The sequence below is a fragment of the Platichthys flesus genome, chromosome 13 (assembly GCF_949316205.1).
Source record: "Platichthys flesus chromosome 13, fPlaFle2.1, whole genome shotgun sequence".
NCBI lineage: Eukaryota > Metazoa > Chordata > Actinopteri > Pleuronectiformes > Pleuronectidae > Platichthys > Platichthys flesus.
The window spans coordinates 10,968,521-10,985,207 of NC_084957.1; the positions used below are offsets into that span (position 1 = coordinate 10,968,521).

At 44.4% G+C, this 16,687-nt stretch overlaps 1 protein-coding gene across 1 annotated transcript in view; it reads right to left on the reverse strand.

Annotated features, from left to right (window-relative positions):
- Nucleotides 1–16,088, reverse strand: part of LOC133966792 (E3 ubiquitin-protein ligase SH3RF3-like) — a 90,919-nt gene extending 74,831 nt beyond the window's left edge. Inside the window, exon 1 of the mRNA XM_062401811.1 lies at nt 15,312–16,088. Within this exon, the coding sequence (XP_062257795.1) occupies nt 15,312–15,737 (426 nt within the window). The 5' untranslated portion in view covers nt 15,738–16,088. The remainder of the gene's footprint in view (nt 1–15,311) is intronic.
- Nucleotides 16,089–16,687: the final 599 nt, after the last annotated feature.

A 16,687-nucleotide genomic window follows, 5' to 3' on the forward strand; every position in this document is an offset into this window, starting at 1 on the left:
AGATTAATGTGCGCGTAACAATGTAGGCAAGCATGTTTATGTCGTTTGTTTTGAACAGCCTGGTGCTGCAGGGAACCACTGGGCTTTGATGATGCAAACCATTCAAATTAGTGACTTAGATAATCACAGTCCTGGTTGAGGCAGTTTGTTCTTTTATTCATGTTATTTTATTTTATTTTGTTGATATGCTAGTCTTTATTATTTTATTGTACTTTACATATTGTCCCGTTTAATTTGCAACTGTGTTTTTTTTAAGGGCCAAATAAATAGACTTGACTTGACGTGACATAAAGCCTTTCATGAAAAGGAAAGCCTTCAAGATGCTGTGAATAGCAGCCGCTTAAATACTCACTTCAGGATTGTGTTATTGTAGTTCAGTGTCTTCCAGCGTGTTATCTTTCAAATGGCAGCTTGTTAAACAGGTCTCAAAGCTGCTTCTGCAGTTGCAGGTCTCCTTTCTCATAAAAGGCACAGACATCCATTGCCTTCTTTTAAATCCATTCCTAGGGATCTGTTAATTTTACCTCTCATTAACCATCACTTTTACAGCACACTTGTCATTCTTGTCATTAACCAAGCAGCAGGATGGAACCGAACAAAGCCGGGATACTGGGGAGCCACAGAAACAAGAGGAGGCATGGTGGAGGGTGAGATAGAGAGGCGGAGCGGGCTGATGAAGAGAGAAATGGGGTTAATGTATGAAAAAGTGTTTTCAGAGAAGAGGAAGAGGGAAAGCCGTGGCTGCGGGGTCTGACACTGTCCCAGTTTCACTACAGCGCCAGTATCTCCTGTGGCTCTCCAGCACATTTCCACCCAGTTGATTAATGCTGCCATCACACAACCACCACCAGCCTCTTTGAAGACTGAAACTACGACGATCCACATAAAATGTTGTGTTAGGCGCCGCACTCCACTTCCCCCTAGCTTTAGTCTTCTTGAGACAAACAGTTCAAGGATGTGATGGGGTGATGCTGGAACCAGGCCATGACAGGATGTGAACGGCTGTGATCTGCGTGCGGAAAGGGACTCGATAGTAATTGATTCTTCGTCACAGACACGGATAGCCTCGCCTGGGATAGATCATATGACAGAATGATAAAGGATTATAATCAAAATTAGGGTTGGACATCGTTTGGGATGTTACTGATATCAGTGCTATAGTCGAAACTGTTCAAACTGTTCCGGTGCCTAAATGGTGAGAGGACATTTTTTTTTTATTTTTTTCTTTTTTTAAATCACAAAATGACGGTCGACAATAAGAAAGACTTCTTTATACCAAAGCAATTTGTAACAATTTGTAATAAATCTACATAAAAGAATCACATAATAAATTAGGCCTCACCAAACGACAATAATTTAACAGTAAATAAGAGTTTTAATGCCTAATCCAATCAAATAATCCAGCTCCAAAATCAACATTAATTGTCTCCCCACCCCCGGGGACCAGGGACATACACACTGCCGGCTGATGTGCTTGATAAGGTCACGCAATCAGTCAAATTGTTTTCAACCATTTCCTGGTTAAATATAATGTTCAATACATTTCAGTTAATCGGTCCAACAGTAGAATGAGCCACAGAAGTCTGCGGTGTAATTCAGTCCCATAGGTGCCAGCCATGTAGGAGCCAGTTCCTAATGGACACCGGATTTCAGCAACCAACCATAACAATAACGGAGAATAATCTGTGTCAAGATCACAACTTTGATTTTCGAAAAGCATTAATCATGACCACGACTCAGCCACATGTGCACTAACCGTCAGATTGGTTGCTCTCATCAGCTTCCTGATTTCTCCAGTTGCTGCATTAAAAAAACCACAACTCTGCAGTCGACCACATGACAGACCGTGCAAAGCAAAAGAGGAGTGATACCAAAACACATCCTACATCCTAGAGGAGACAGACGGTTACGACAGCAAAGGGAGCCACAGACAGGAGAACAAATCGACTCATAATCATGGTGATCAGAATGGAGACAGAGAGGAAAAAGAAGTTTCTGATGCCAGTTCTTACAAACACGTTGGACATATTCAGATATAGAAATAACAATGATAGTCAAAGACAAATACAACTGGTACTTTGCAACTGTGGGGTGCAAAAAGACACCACTAATTATTGAACTGAAGGGCCGTCCTGGTCTCTGTTTGAGTTACTGATGGACTAATATCAACCTTTCAAGCCTTAAAAACTATACACTGGCCGAGCTACAAGAGTGTTTCCCCCAAATTTTACAACAGACTGACAACGGACATGCGAAGAGTTTTCCCAACGGCGACGAGGCGCAGCCTGTGCCAGAGAACAGTGTGATAACCCGTGGTGCTTTAACAGCGCTGGCAGGACTCGAGCAAAGAGAAACCGAGATGAGTTTGGAGCTCGGCCAACGGGACAGACGAAGAGAATGAACGCAGGGCTGAGATGTGGCGGCTGGAGGTCCCCCGTCTGAGAGGACAAACGTCAGTCAGAGACAGAGACGAGCATTATGAGAGGGAGGAAGCGGAGAAGCGTGAAAGAGAAAGGAGAGAAGAGAGAAAGAAGAGAAAAGAAAAGAGGACCAACTGCAGCTGCAAACTTTGAAAACGCGATAAATTTGACAGACAGCTCCGAAGCAAGAAGGATCACAGACAAACTTTTTGGTGCTTAATGAGTTTACATCTGTATATTCCTGGATTTATTTGTTATGTTCTTTTTCAGACCTGACAATCAATCTAGATACTAAAAGAAGTTAATGATATTAATTCTACCACAACAGCATCAATAACTTAATTACTTATTTTTCTAAATGCACGCATATTGGATTGCTACTCGATAGCGGAACCGCTCTAACTTAACAATTCCCATGCTTTTGGAAATTCGTACATGTAAGTATATGCATATTAAAAGGTAACAGTATTATTATTCAGAGTTCTGCTTTCCAGCAGTTCAGTCTTTAGACATTCAAATGTAGTTTAACATTTAAACAATGATACATTTTGCAGTGCACCAATTATGAGTTGGCTTTTTCATCGCAGTATATGGAGGGCGTTGATAAGGACAGCCTTGTGTCACTCTTGATGCCAGGCTGTGAGAAACAAAATGGGAATAAAAAGTTGGAGGATAAAAGATGGCGAGTGAGAAAAGTCTGCGAGATTGATTCCAGCTGGGATTTGCAACAGAATAATAACAGAGGCATCGCAATCTGTACATGCACACGCCATTAAAATAGAGTTGCTCATGCAGGGGAGGACAGTTTTTGTTTTTTCCTGCGACTTCTGCGAATCCTCTGAGATAAACATAACTCGACCTTTTGTCACCATGATCGGGCTGAAGCTCCTGAATGAGTCGGTAAACTGGTGTTTGCTTCATTTGCGTGAACAATCTTCCTTCACTGACACTAATTGGGTCACGCAGAGAGGGAACAGAGTCATTTTCTCAGGTTAAATGACAAATTAAGCCGCAAACGTCCCCAAGCATCCAACCCATACAACCTGTGAGGCTCTAAAAGTTCTTTTTACACAAATCATGTCTGACAAATCCCCTGAAAACTGTGAAGAATCCGCTGCAGCTGTTAAAATGCTGCATGCAAATAAGTACAACCTTTTAAGTCCGATTTTTGCCGTTTATTTTGGCATTTTCAGGGTTCATGCACATTTTGACCAATGGATTTCCATTACTTTTCAATAACTTTAAACCAAATTTCCATGGACTGAACATTTTGTGTAATCTCGTTGTATACGCGAAAAAGTGACAAAATGTAGTAATTAAACTAACAATGAGAATTCCAAAGCATACAGTATACCTTAAATGTGCCTCAATTATGCCTGCTTATATTTTTAGCTTATTTCTTTAAAAGCATATGAATTATTTAAAACTCAGCATAAATGAACGGCATTCAAATATGAATATTACAAATTTCCATGACTTTTCCAAAACTTTCGAGGCCTGGAAAAACACATTTTGAAATTCCATGACTTCTCCAGGTTTTTCATAACTGTAAATGAACCCTGCATTTTATACCCTTTTCCATTTTGTATAGTTTCCATGCAATAATTTCATCAAATGTTCTAAGCTGCAATAAATGATTGTAGGAAACTTTTATTACCACAAGCATAAACACGAACTGAAAAGTAAACTCTCCCTTAAGACGCTGTAGATGTTTGACAGTGAACTGATCTGTGCATGTCGCCATGGTAACAAGTACCTGTTGATGTGTCTCGGCCTCTCTCACTTCCTCCCTTTCCACCTCTCTCTTCCTAAAGTGACAAGAGTGAACAAGTCCAGTATATACCGGAGACAGTGACAGTCAGCTCAGGGTCTCTGGAGAATGTGAAGATGTTTTTTTTTTACATTTAATCTGACCAGTGTTCCCACTGTTCCCAGTCTAAACACAACACATCCGGAGGGAGTGTGGTATTTGGCCTTGCTTGTCCCTGCTTACATAATCCCTGCCTCGGAGGGAGAAGACCTCCAGATCACTGTAAAACACAGCAGACGTTCAGCCTAGAAGTCACTAGATAGCTGCCACAGGCGTTCACGTTTTCCTTCCAACTTTCCCTGCACCCTCCCTTTCTGTTTAATGCACTCCCATGACCAGATACACACACCCACAACCCCCCCCCCACACCCACGACGCAAGACACACACACGCACACAAACTGCGTTCGACAAGTTCAGTTTTTAGAAAAGCTTGAGAAATTCTGCATAACAACATAAAGCAGCCAGACTACACCACACACACATAAACACACACACACACACACACACACACACACACACACACACACACACACACACACACACACACACACACACACACACACACACACACACACACACACACACACACACACACACACACACACACACACACACACACACACACACACACACACACACACTCACACACCGAGATTTATACACTTATTGCATGCATGCATACATAGCAAATACATTCCCACGAACACACACAAACCACCATCGAACCCCACTTACGCATGCATGCGCCAAATCAAACATGCACACATAGTATTTATGCATACACAAACACACATATGCACACTCTCTCTCTCTCTCTCACACACACACACACACACGGAGCCAGGAGTGGATGTTTGGACACAGACGTCAGAGTGGAAAGCTGATCACAGTTGTACTGCAGCCATGAACACTGTGCATCAGACTGTGTCCCGAAATAACCTGAAATGCTCTGATCTGACCCCCAAAAATGTCCCATGCAGGCGGAACACATTTTCAGAAGAATGTCCCATCCGTCCTCATCCAGAAGACTTTGTATTCCTGTTGTCACAATTTGGCTGGGGTAATGCTCATGGTCACATTAATGGAGGCCATATGCTTCACTGGTGGAGCAATGGTATCCCTGCAATGTTATTGGGCCAGCAGTGACATTTATACTGACCTAAAAGTATTTTGGCCTCATGCACTCACCACACTAATACAGTGTATACATAGTGTATTTATTTTATTACTCAAAACCACGTTTTAGGGATTCTAGGATTCCATTTGAATATCTCAATACCTCATATCTGAAATTAAAGTATCTCTATTTTGTCCTGATATTTCATCTTTAGTGTCTCTTGTTCCGCTTTTCTAAACGTAGTTAAAGACATTGAATCTGCCAAAAAAGACCGACTAAACACGTTTCATTTTTAGGGTGGAACTTAACTTCCTCTAAGTTCAATCAGTCCCAGGGGTCAGATAAGAAAAACTGGGAAAAGAATGGGTCCTTGAAGATCTATAAACACCGCTGGTGATGAATTGAAGTTGTGAGCTGTGAGAATGAACAGCAGGTCGATGAAGAGGGCGACCCGTATTCGCTGCCATGTTCCCAAATTCTCTTAAGATGTGTGTATCTGTCGGTGTCTGTTAGTGTGTGTACATGTGTGTACACAGATCTCTCCTCTCTACCTTAGCCAAGACTCGGTCTCCTGCCAAGTCTAACGTAGGTGGTGGGTGCATTTCTGCATCTCTCTATAACAGAGCAAGATGAAGAGGTGGAGGATTGAGGAGGCATTTTTTTGCAAAAAGATGGGATGGAAGTGAAATGTACTCACACACACACACCAACACACAACTGCACACGCACACAGAGGCACCGTCTGACACCTGGAGAAACCACATTGTGTTTCCACGAAGAGCTTCCCCCAAGAGAACCGTTCTACTTCTCAAAGCACATCACCGCTGGAACCTCATCCCTTGTTACAATAGACACACACATTATGTCGCATGCTCCTGACGGGAGTCAGCAGAGTCTGAACACAGAAATAAAACTACCTGGAGGCTCAAACTATGACTCGTAGCACTTTTACCCGACATTGCAGAAAACAGCTCTTTGCTGCTTGAGGTAATTTTAAATATTGACAGTTACAGACAGCAGCAGGATATTTGGTTTGAATGTAGCTTTCATTAGATACAAAGATACAGTGCGATGCCAAGCTGTGAGTATCTCACCTGCAAGTAGCACAGAAAGCACAGGGAACAGGATCCATAGTGAACTGAAGTGGTTTTCAATTCTTGGCCCTGTTCTCTTAGGACACTTTTTCTTGGGCTACATCCTGTGGCTTGTAACGAGTAGAAGAACTGTACATTTCAGTTAAAATTCAGTCCAATTTGAAATTTATCTTTAATCTCTTGGATTTTGTGTAGATAAATATGCAATAAAGACCTACAGCTGGATAAAATAGTGTGGGGGTAATTTCTGAATTCAAGTCCATGAGGATGGAGTCAGTTTATACAAAGGAGGACGTGTAGCGCTCGTTGTCCCGCGTCCAAAAGGTAAAGTTCTGTGACAGATAATAACAAGACTGTCGAACTTGAAGCAAAGACTATGCCTTTAATTGAAACTCTCCATAACTTACCGATATTGGAAATATTTTCCTGCACAATATCAGTATCAACATCGGCAACCAAAGATTCCTATTGGCCAGGATTTACTGTCCCAACTTATATTATTCCTCTTTTCTCTGGATCAAACAGACATAAAGATATATTTATAAACTGATTTATCTCTGAATCGCTTGATATTAAAAATGTCTGAACGTGATGTTAGAATATCTTCATGTTAACATGTCACGGCTTCATGTTTTTAATTCAAACCTTAAAAAAAAGGCGCCATTCCTCTGTATGAAATGTTCTGGATTGACCGGTGGCTTGTGACATCTCACCCTCATCTCCATAGTAACAATGGCATCAAGAGTGAGGGGGTTAACCCTTTAACCTATTGTGCGTGTGTATGTGTATGTGCCCATGTGTGTATTTGTGCAACTGGGGGAAGGGATTGATGGGATTCCAGCCATCCACCCCGTGGGAATAGCAGTCAAGCTCCCAAGCTTGTTTAGGCTTTAACACCCATTACACATTCACCCCCCCCACAAAACTAAACAACACACACTACACTCATTACCCCATCTCCCGGGCTACAGGCTGACCGCAACCACCACTCAGCCTCCATCCATCATGTGATGTGATCAACCTGCATCCATCTCCAGACAGGGCCAAGGCTGAGAGTGATGTGAGACGGCATCACCCAGATTCAGATCAACATGGACTCAAGTAATTAGGGCAACGCTGTGATGTAAAGAAGCTCCATAGTGAGCGATCAGACGAAGGCCCCATTCTGACAGGAGTAGATTATCAACATGATAGCTAGAGCTGCGTTTTCAGAATCAAGATCAACGTGAGGAGCGAAGCTAATAATTTGCTGGCTCCACAACCAGCACCAAATGGATGCGTAATCTGTCATTTAACCCTAATCCCTAACCCCTTTACCATAAATTACTTATTATCCGTCCATCCATCCATTATCAAAAATGCCATCCCAAGGAACACACAACGCAGTCGTCTTGTTTTAGCTACTGCTTAAATGGCACGGCTCGTGTGTGTGTGTGCATGTGTCTGTGTGTGCGTGTGCGTGTGCGTGTGTGTGTGTGTGTGTGTGTGCCTAAGGAAGATTCATGGTGTGGTAACGCTAAAATTCATTAAATTCTCTGCACATGTACATCAGAGAAAAGGCGAGAGGAGGATGAGAAAGAATGAGTAAAGAGCGAAACAGGAGAAAAATATGTTTGTGCGTGTGAGTGTGTGAATTAATTTAACCAAGAACGGTTGAGACGGCAGAGAGAGACGGTTCACACACACACACACACACACACACACACACACACACACACACACACACACACACACACACACACACACACACACACACACACACACACACACACACACACACACACACACACACACACACACACACACACACACGTCATCCTCTCAAGTCAGAGAGTATCTCACTGGTCTCATTTCTCTCTTTGTGTGCGTGCGCGTGTGTGTGTGTGTGTGTGTGTGTGTGTGGGTGTGTGTGTGTGTAGCGGTGGGGGGGGGGATCTAGTACACTATAATACAATGAGGAGGTTCAAAGGATCATTAGAGGTATTGATAACAAGCTGTTTCCTTTTTGGAACACCCACCTAATCCTCACACATACGCACACGCACACTCACACACACCCGTTCACACACACGCACACACAAGGGAATGACAGGGCAAAGCACTGTCTCACTCCAGAGATGAAAGAAGGCGGCGTCTTCGCAGTACTATGTTGCCACGGGAACCCCAGGTAAACACAGGTTATGGGGAGAAGATCAAAGGTTGAGATCATCGTGACACAAAGCTTTGATGGGAATTGGACGAGCAGCACATTTCACCATTGTCACAAAGAGGTTTGTCAAAGGGAAGCTCTTATTTTTTTCTTGGTGGCTATGCAAGTAAAATTAAACATAATATTGTTCATTCACACTGAGGGATAAAACATTTGTTATACATGTATGTTACAGCGTTAAAGATCTGATGATAAAACTGTATTTTCAGATTAAAGGAGCTGATAACATCACGTTACCCTCTCTGAATTAGTGTCACATTTAGATTGTCAGGTCCCTTACTATTCCATCAAGGTGGTCTGTACCTGACAACCACACACTCTGGCTCATATAGAAGGCTATTGATCACATTAAAATGATGAGATAGGCTTTATGAATATGAAACAGGGCCACGCTTTTGTCACAAGGGGGTTACAGAGAGTCAATACAATCCATAAGCCCCCACTCTTTAAAAAACAACCCACTCTAATATACAGTACATACCTAACAAAGCTGACCAGGCAAGGCCAGTAAAGATAAAAAAAAAACTCAATAATTTATTCAACACTGCAAATGCCAGGTATTGATTTAGTAACAATGTAAAACCTTTGTTATCTGGAGTCTTGTGTTATAAGTGTTAGGGGTTTGATGTTGGACGCGTCACCCAAAAGGATGGCGTTCACGTTGAGTGGGCTGATGAAATGTGTTGTGGTTTTGTTTATGTCACGATGCTCGTGCTGTGTACTGAAGGTGGGCAGAGACACATTTTTGAATGCAGCAACGGCAGAACCAGCCAATTAAATGGTGTTCAAACAAAAACTCTAGAGCAGGCACGAGCCAATCAAATCACTCCAATGTGAAAGCGGACACAGGTGCGTGACCTGACGTGTGTCCATTCTCTTTAGCATTGTATTAATAGTTGTCATGGTACACGTAGGATGTTGCCCGTGATTGTTGTCGTTGTCGGGCAGGACCACTGTCAAGCATTGAGCATTAAGCTTCAGTCTGTTTTGTAACTTTTACCTTTGTGACAACTGAAAACGTTATTTTTCAAATCAGTGCAAGAGACTCAGCATCAAACAGGTTTCGCTTCCTGCACGTTGTGCTGATGTAAAGCATCGTCTTGAGGTTCAGTCCTCAGGCCATTAGCTCAGTTTGAAAGGCGACCTAAGCACAGGATTATTACCTCACTGTATCCCTCTAAAATCTGTTCTGACTCGCTGTTGGAAAATGACTCCATTATTGTGTGAATACTTTCAACTGTTTCATGGCTCTGTATGTGTTCCATTTGGCTAAGGCCGGGATTTGCCAGGAATGACACATGGCACAAAGACAAACGAGAGGGATAGAAGCGTTTTTTCTTCTCCTCCGTACAGAAATAATTACACAAACTCCAAAGCACTCACAGGCTGCAAACCTTCACCAAAGCTGCATGATGTGACAAAATACGTTTTGTTAGTCGTACTGAATTTGGTTGAAGGAATAATAGTTCAGTATTCAACAAAATGATGCACAATCATGGCATAGGTGTGTCAGATCTCTGTGTCACGAGGTTGATGCAGTGCTTCGTGACAAAACAGACCAGTGCTGTGTCTCACAAGGTTGAGAAATAACTTCAACAACTAATAACTCCACTCTCGAGCCACGGACTAACAAAATGTAACTGAAATATGATATTCTGGTATTTGTGGGAAATCCAGTGAACAAATGAAAAACAGACAAACAGAAGAAGAACCCCCTCTTCGGCAGCAATAACAAGACGACTCCTCCGATCTACAAAAACATGGATAATAATCACATCATATGCCAGAGAAAGACTAGAAATAGCTCAATAGATCAACTCTCTGTTTTTGACAAATTGCTTGTTAACTGCAGTTATAATCTGTTGAAAGTAGAAGGTGTTTTTTCAACAATCTGTGCTTTGCCCCATTTTCTTTGTAAAATAATACGGCGCGAGTCAGAGTGAGGACGGGAATAACTAAAGCAGAACTGATCAGAAGGTTTGGGAAAAAACATTTTATAAAACATCGAACTGGGAAGATGCCAGCCTCATCAAATACGACTTTAACAACTGAATTAGCAGTTGATTTGCCATTTCCGGTCGAGGATTTTGACTTTCAGATTTATATTTTCCTGTAATTGGAAACTAAGTAATCGGAAGCAGAAAACAAAACACACAGCAGAAGAAAGCACAATGGACGGACATTAGTGACAATGTTACAGTGGTTACAATTTGATGTCTTTTGCTTCAGTCCCTTTTCAAACCCAACGGTGACTGCACGTCTGGCAAATGTTCGATCTTTCACAAAAAATAAAGAAATTGCTGTTGAAAACAACAGGTACTCAAACGTTCATGGCCATTTTTACGAGATCTCCTGGAAGTTTAATGCTCCTTCAGCGTCTCGAATCCCAGAGGAAAGAGAAGGGCTGAGAAATGATCGTGTTCACCCAGATGTCATGTTTCCATCGCCGCGGATCGGAGAAGGAGCCGATCAAAAACGATGCAGATTGTATCAATGAAGCTTATCGTAAGTTCGTTCAGGAAGACTCTCCCCCACTCAATCAAGCTCAATTCTCTCACACTCCTTTTGCTTATTAATCTGCTCATTGTGGCCGTTTGTAAACAGCCAATCAAAGTCTGTCAGAATCAGAATCAGAATTCTTTTTACTGCCATGTATATTTGCACATACAGGAAATTGCCAATCAGGCGTCGGCTGTCAAACTTAAAATCCCTTCTCCTCTTTTCTTTAGTCAGCTGTCATACAGTATAACCCACCTCCAGCCCAATCTCCTCCAATCTTCAGCGGAATCATTATCATCTTATCTAGATCTTCAACCACCGACAGTGTCTAGACCCCGGGGGGGATTCCTGTCCTGCGTTCTTCTCCGCCTCCTTCTAATCCTGATGACATCACATACAGGTCTAAAACACAGAAAGACTACAACATTCACATCACTCGCTCTGTGCACATGTCAATAAATGTTTGTCAAACAGTTGAATCGAGGTCTCTCCTGAATGAACTGCCGTTAGTGGGGGGTTGTTTAAAGTGAAAAGCGGCCAAATTAAAAACACTTTCTTGTCCCATGGGAAATCTGTCCAGGGCCAAAGTGGTACAGCAGCTGCAGAGCAGTACATTGTACAACAAACAACAACAACAAAAAGAGATTCATCAGGCCCATCATTCTCTGTACTGTATGACTGCTTCATGGTTAAAACAACTCTTTTGTCTGCATTCTGCATGCGTCTTCACACTCTGTGAATGGACGAACAAGTGGCTGGGCATTCGGGTGACAGCTGATGTACAACACTGCAGCTGAGGGACGAGGGTTGCCAAAGTCATCAGCTGCTGACGGGCTCAACAATTTGTCTTTGGGCTGAAAAAGAGAGAGAAACCAAGACAACAGACTCTGCAGTTGAATTCTTGACCCGGCCACTGATTTAGCACGGAAAGCAGAACCGGACAGACAAGATGAAACATTCATAGGAAATTCAGCGCAGTTATTGTTCCTTACTCCATTTTGGCAAATTGCCTTTTTTTTCTGAGAAGTAAGTTTTTACACAGAAGCTGTCAGAAAGAGAAGAAAAACGGAGAATTGATCAGCCTTGATAAATTTCTCGCTGGTCGAAGCACAAATTCGGCACCAGACGCTCCAGGAGCCGAAGAGCAGGTGAGAGAGCTCGACTTCCTCCTGACTCAGCACGTCTGCCTCTTCTTCCATTTCCATAGCAACACATCCGTTCTTATCTACAACCCTTAACGCCTGGTGTTCAGCGTGTGACCCGTTTGACTGCTTCAGTGGCTGTGGGAGTGCGGTGGTGCTCAGTCATTTAGAGACACACTTGACTCCAGTAGCAAATCCAAAGCTCTTTTACCCCATTTACACCTGAACTTTAAAGTGTGACAGGGGTGATCAGATTGCAATTAAATAGAGCTTGACCACACAAAAGTACAAGTTTAAATGCAACCAAGACACACTGTGGAAGGGCTGTGATCGGATCACATCGTGACCACACTGAATACAAGCGTAAATGCATTGTCCACATCCAACAAGTAGAAGCAGAAGACTGGGACTCAGAGAGCTCATTCCTCAGCTGAGGCCCAACAGTCCCCTTTAATTCAATCCACCGAATTACCCACACTCATAGATATCAGTTCGCTAAATATGCCAGTTTTTTCATCCATGATTTATTCTCTGAGAAATCAACAATAATGTCAAAAAACACTATATACAGGAAAGTTGAAGTAGGGTGAAAAATAAACAACTGCTGGATCCGCTCCCTGATCCAGATCCACATCAGAATCATCGTTCTCTCTTCAGCCATTCCACATCCTTGCACTGATAATTCAAATACATTCAAACCTTATTTGTCAATCAAATTCATTCAAACTTGATTTTCAGAAGAAGTGTCCGCCCTTCTGGAGACACATGTGTAAATGTTATCAGGTTAAAATCATATCCACACCCAATACGAGATGCATCTTAATGCTGTTTGTAAGTTGAATCTTTGTGTGCAGGGAGACGCACATCCCAATGCATAGACACACACACACAGACACACACAACAGAGTAAGAGGATTCTCACTTACATCACTGACCGTTGGTCCCAGGGGAGCCTGGACGAGACCTGAGCAAAGTGGCTGCAGGGCATGGCTGAGGGTAATGGGCTGTGGAGGTGTCTGCGGATACTGCAACTCTTTCTTGTCGTCTTTTTAATTTCTCTTATTTTTCACGATATAACACGAGTCATAAATTCGCTTCGTAGAAATGTCATTTATTCTAGTTAATGCAGTCCAGGGTAAAATGTAGACAAAGACGTCACCTTGGGCTGGAGAAACTTATGATAAGCCTTCGTCTCTAAAGTATCCAGCACAGTGTGACCTTAACATATTCCGGCTGTTAAAACTCTGCATTGTTGTGTCTTTTGTATATGTGCTTTGTGTCCTCATGTGCCATCCGTAAAACTGCTCTGCAGGGACCGGTAAAGTTTATTGAGTGAATTGAAGTGGGGTGTTAAGTGCTAGTGGAAATGTCACTGAGGGTTTGAATTCCTGTTCGTCGCCATGAATGAGCGACCGCTCGCTGCCGCCACTGCACTCCATCACACCAAAGAGCTCCACCGCCTCAATCAATGGCCCGCACGCCTGATAAGTCTTTGTGTACTCAGTGGGAGGGTGTGGGAGCTGATGGCGAGGCCTTTCTTGGCCTGAAAATTCACATCGTTCTTCTTCATTGGGGGTATCGCTTAACGCAAAAGGAAAAAAAATACAAATGTACCTGCCCACGACCACCCTCATGCAAATCGGATTTGAACTAAACACACAAGTGGAGCTTGCCTTGGACAAATACAGTACATCCAGCCCAGCAGGTTACAGCACGAGTCTGGAAATGTTGTCTGTCTTGAAAAGGAAAAGCGTGTAAGAGGAAACTCTGTCAAAGGGGTGAAGTCATGACTAGTGATTCCTCTGTGAGGGTTTTTTTTTCATATCACATAAATCATTGTTTCTTTATGCTCTCACTGACACCTGAGCAGAGAGGGACTGCTTGCACGTTTTTCACTTTGTGTCACGTATCGGATATTTGGGGATTTCTTTGCCGCTGGTCACACACAATTGAAATTTCTGTGAATGCATTATGCTCCTGGATGCATCAGGAGATAGAAAAAAGGACTTCATGCTCTGAAAGGAACAATATCACAGGAATCTGTGTGTTTGTCATTGCAGCACCAGATCCTGCATTACGTTATACTAAGGATATGACGAGATACAATAAAACGACGCATTTATGCAACTGCCAGAGGGGGGGGGGGGGGATTTGAGATTCCAGTTGGAGGCAAAAGAGGATGTTCTCTCGCATAACAGAGTCGATGATATCACACTGTCTGACTCACTGCCTCATTCCCCTGCACATCTCCCATAACATGCTTTGAAACAACAGCGCACTGGATGCACTAGTCTGTGCACTGCAAGTAAACAACGCTCCCCCGCTCCTCACCCACTCAGCTGGTGGGGTTATGAAACCTCACGCTGCTGCAGCCTGGGGGCAACTGGGCTACAACAGGACAGGTGACCCCCCCACCCCTCCTCAGTCTCTCTCTCTCTCTCTCTCTCTCTCTCTCTCTCTCTCTCTCTCTCTCTCTCTAAGTTCAGTTCAGCAGTATCACAGAAAGTATGATGTCAAAATGCCTTCACATCATCACAGGTACATTATCCTGCAAAAGCATCACAGCAACAGCCAATGCATCATCAGTGTCCTCAGCAACAGCCACAGCAACTCACGTCTGCGTTTCATTAAACATCACGGACATTGTGGTGATGCAATGTTTTTCTTCCTCTTCCCTCTCATAAGTTGGACTCTGCTTCCAAGTTGTTGTTCTTCTCCTCCTCATCCTCATTATCAAACCATCTCTGCTGCAGTCAGCCTACCTCACTCAGTGAACACACTGTTCCCCCAGTCCCAGCAAACACACAGGTTGAAATCATCACAACAATCGGACCTCAAAAAACACGTCCTCCCCCTTAAAACACACGGACAGGAAATCGAGTTAATGCTGAAGTTGTGTTGCAGTTGTTTTGTTGACAAACGGTGAATAAAACGTGGAAACATTTGGACATAGTTTGGCTGCTCCACTGAGAGAGATATGGGGTCATGTGGTGTGTGTATAGTGGGGAAGTGACCAACCTTCACTGGGGAGCTCCGGGTGGCTACAGGCAGCTCTCGGATCGCAATGCCCGGAGGGGAAGCGGACAGCCCGGCTGCGTATCCCTGCAGGGAGCCGCCGGCCAAGGACTGCCTGCCGCCGGCTCCCACTCCTCCTCCTCCCCCGCTGATGCTGCCTCGCTGCGGCCGCTGCTTGATGCCGTCCAGCAGGCGGACCAGCAGGATGTTGGCGGGCAGGTCGTCCACCCCGCAGTCCACCAGGATGCGGCACTCCGGGCAGCGGAGCTCGTTCCGCGAGCTGACGATGTTCTCCAGGCAGCGGCGGCAGAAGGTGTGCTGGCACGGCAGCACCTTGGCCGTGGTGTCCAGGCGCTCCAGGCACACCGAGCACTCCAGCAGATCCAGCAGCGACGAGGACTCGTCCATGTCGGCGGAGAGGGCGAGCATCTGGGCTTCAGTGGCCGTGGGGACGCCGCGGGGACTGGTTCGTGGACCGCAGAAGAAGGAAGGAGCCGCCGCCGGGGGCACAGAGCATGCCGGGCAGCAGCGGAGCGCAGCGGCGGGAGGCAGCTCACGGACGCCCCCGTGACGGAGTCCCCCGTGCGCCGAGCAACGAAGTCCCGTGTTGTGTTGTGAGTGTCTCCGCTGGTTCGATCCTCTCCGCGTCTCCCCCAACTTGTTTCTGAGGCTCGCGTCTTCGCACTCTCCCTCTGTGCTGTGTACCCTCTCTCTCTCTAGCTCTATCTCTCTCGCCCTCTCTCTCTCTCGCTCCCTCTTTACTGTGTACCTCTCCCTCTCTCTCCCTCCCTCTCTGCCTCTCTCTCTCCAGCAGCTGTGCGGAAAGCGGTGAGGTCACGCTCTCATCATCACCATCATCCGCGCGCCGATCACAATTGCGGCGCGCGTTCACGCACCAAGGAACGATTGATGGGACTCAGAAACACACACACACGCGCCTCACACAGAGCACACAGGTTGTCATCAGGTATTGTCTTGCCCCCCCCGCCCCGCCCCGCCCCCTCCAGAACAATAGTCAGTTGTGTCGGAGTGAGTTGTGCAGACAGAAGCAGCAGATCTTTCTCCATCAGGTGTGTGTCCATGTGTAGTCTCGCCCTGTGACGAGCCCCTGACAGGAGCACACGTTCATCTCCTCTTAACTTCATCCAGCTGAAGAAACCCATGAGCTGTGGGGTGGGGGGGGAGAGAGAGAGACGGCTTATGGCGACACCTGGTGGCCACTTCTCCATTCTTAGCGATATAAACGCTGAACAATGACAACATGGAACATGATTTTAATAAAACGAAATACTTGTCATGTGTGATTATATATAGATCTTTTGTAGTCAAGTAAAATACACAAATAAACATGCACATACATACATAATAGCCTATATTAT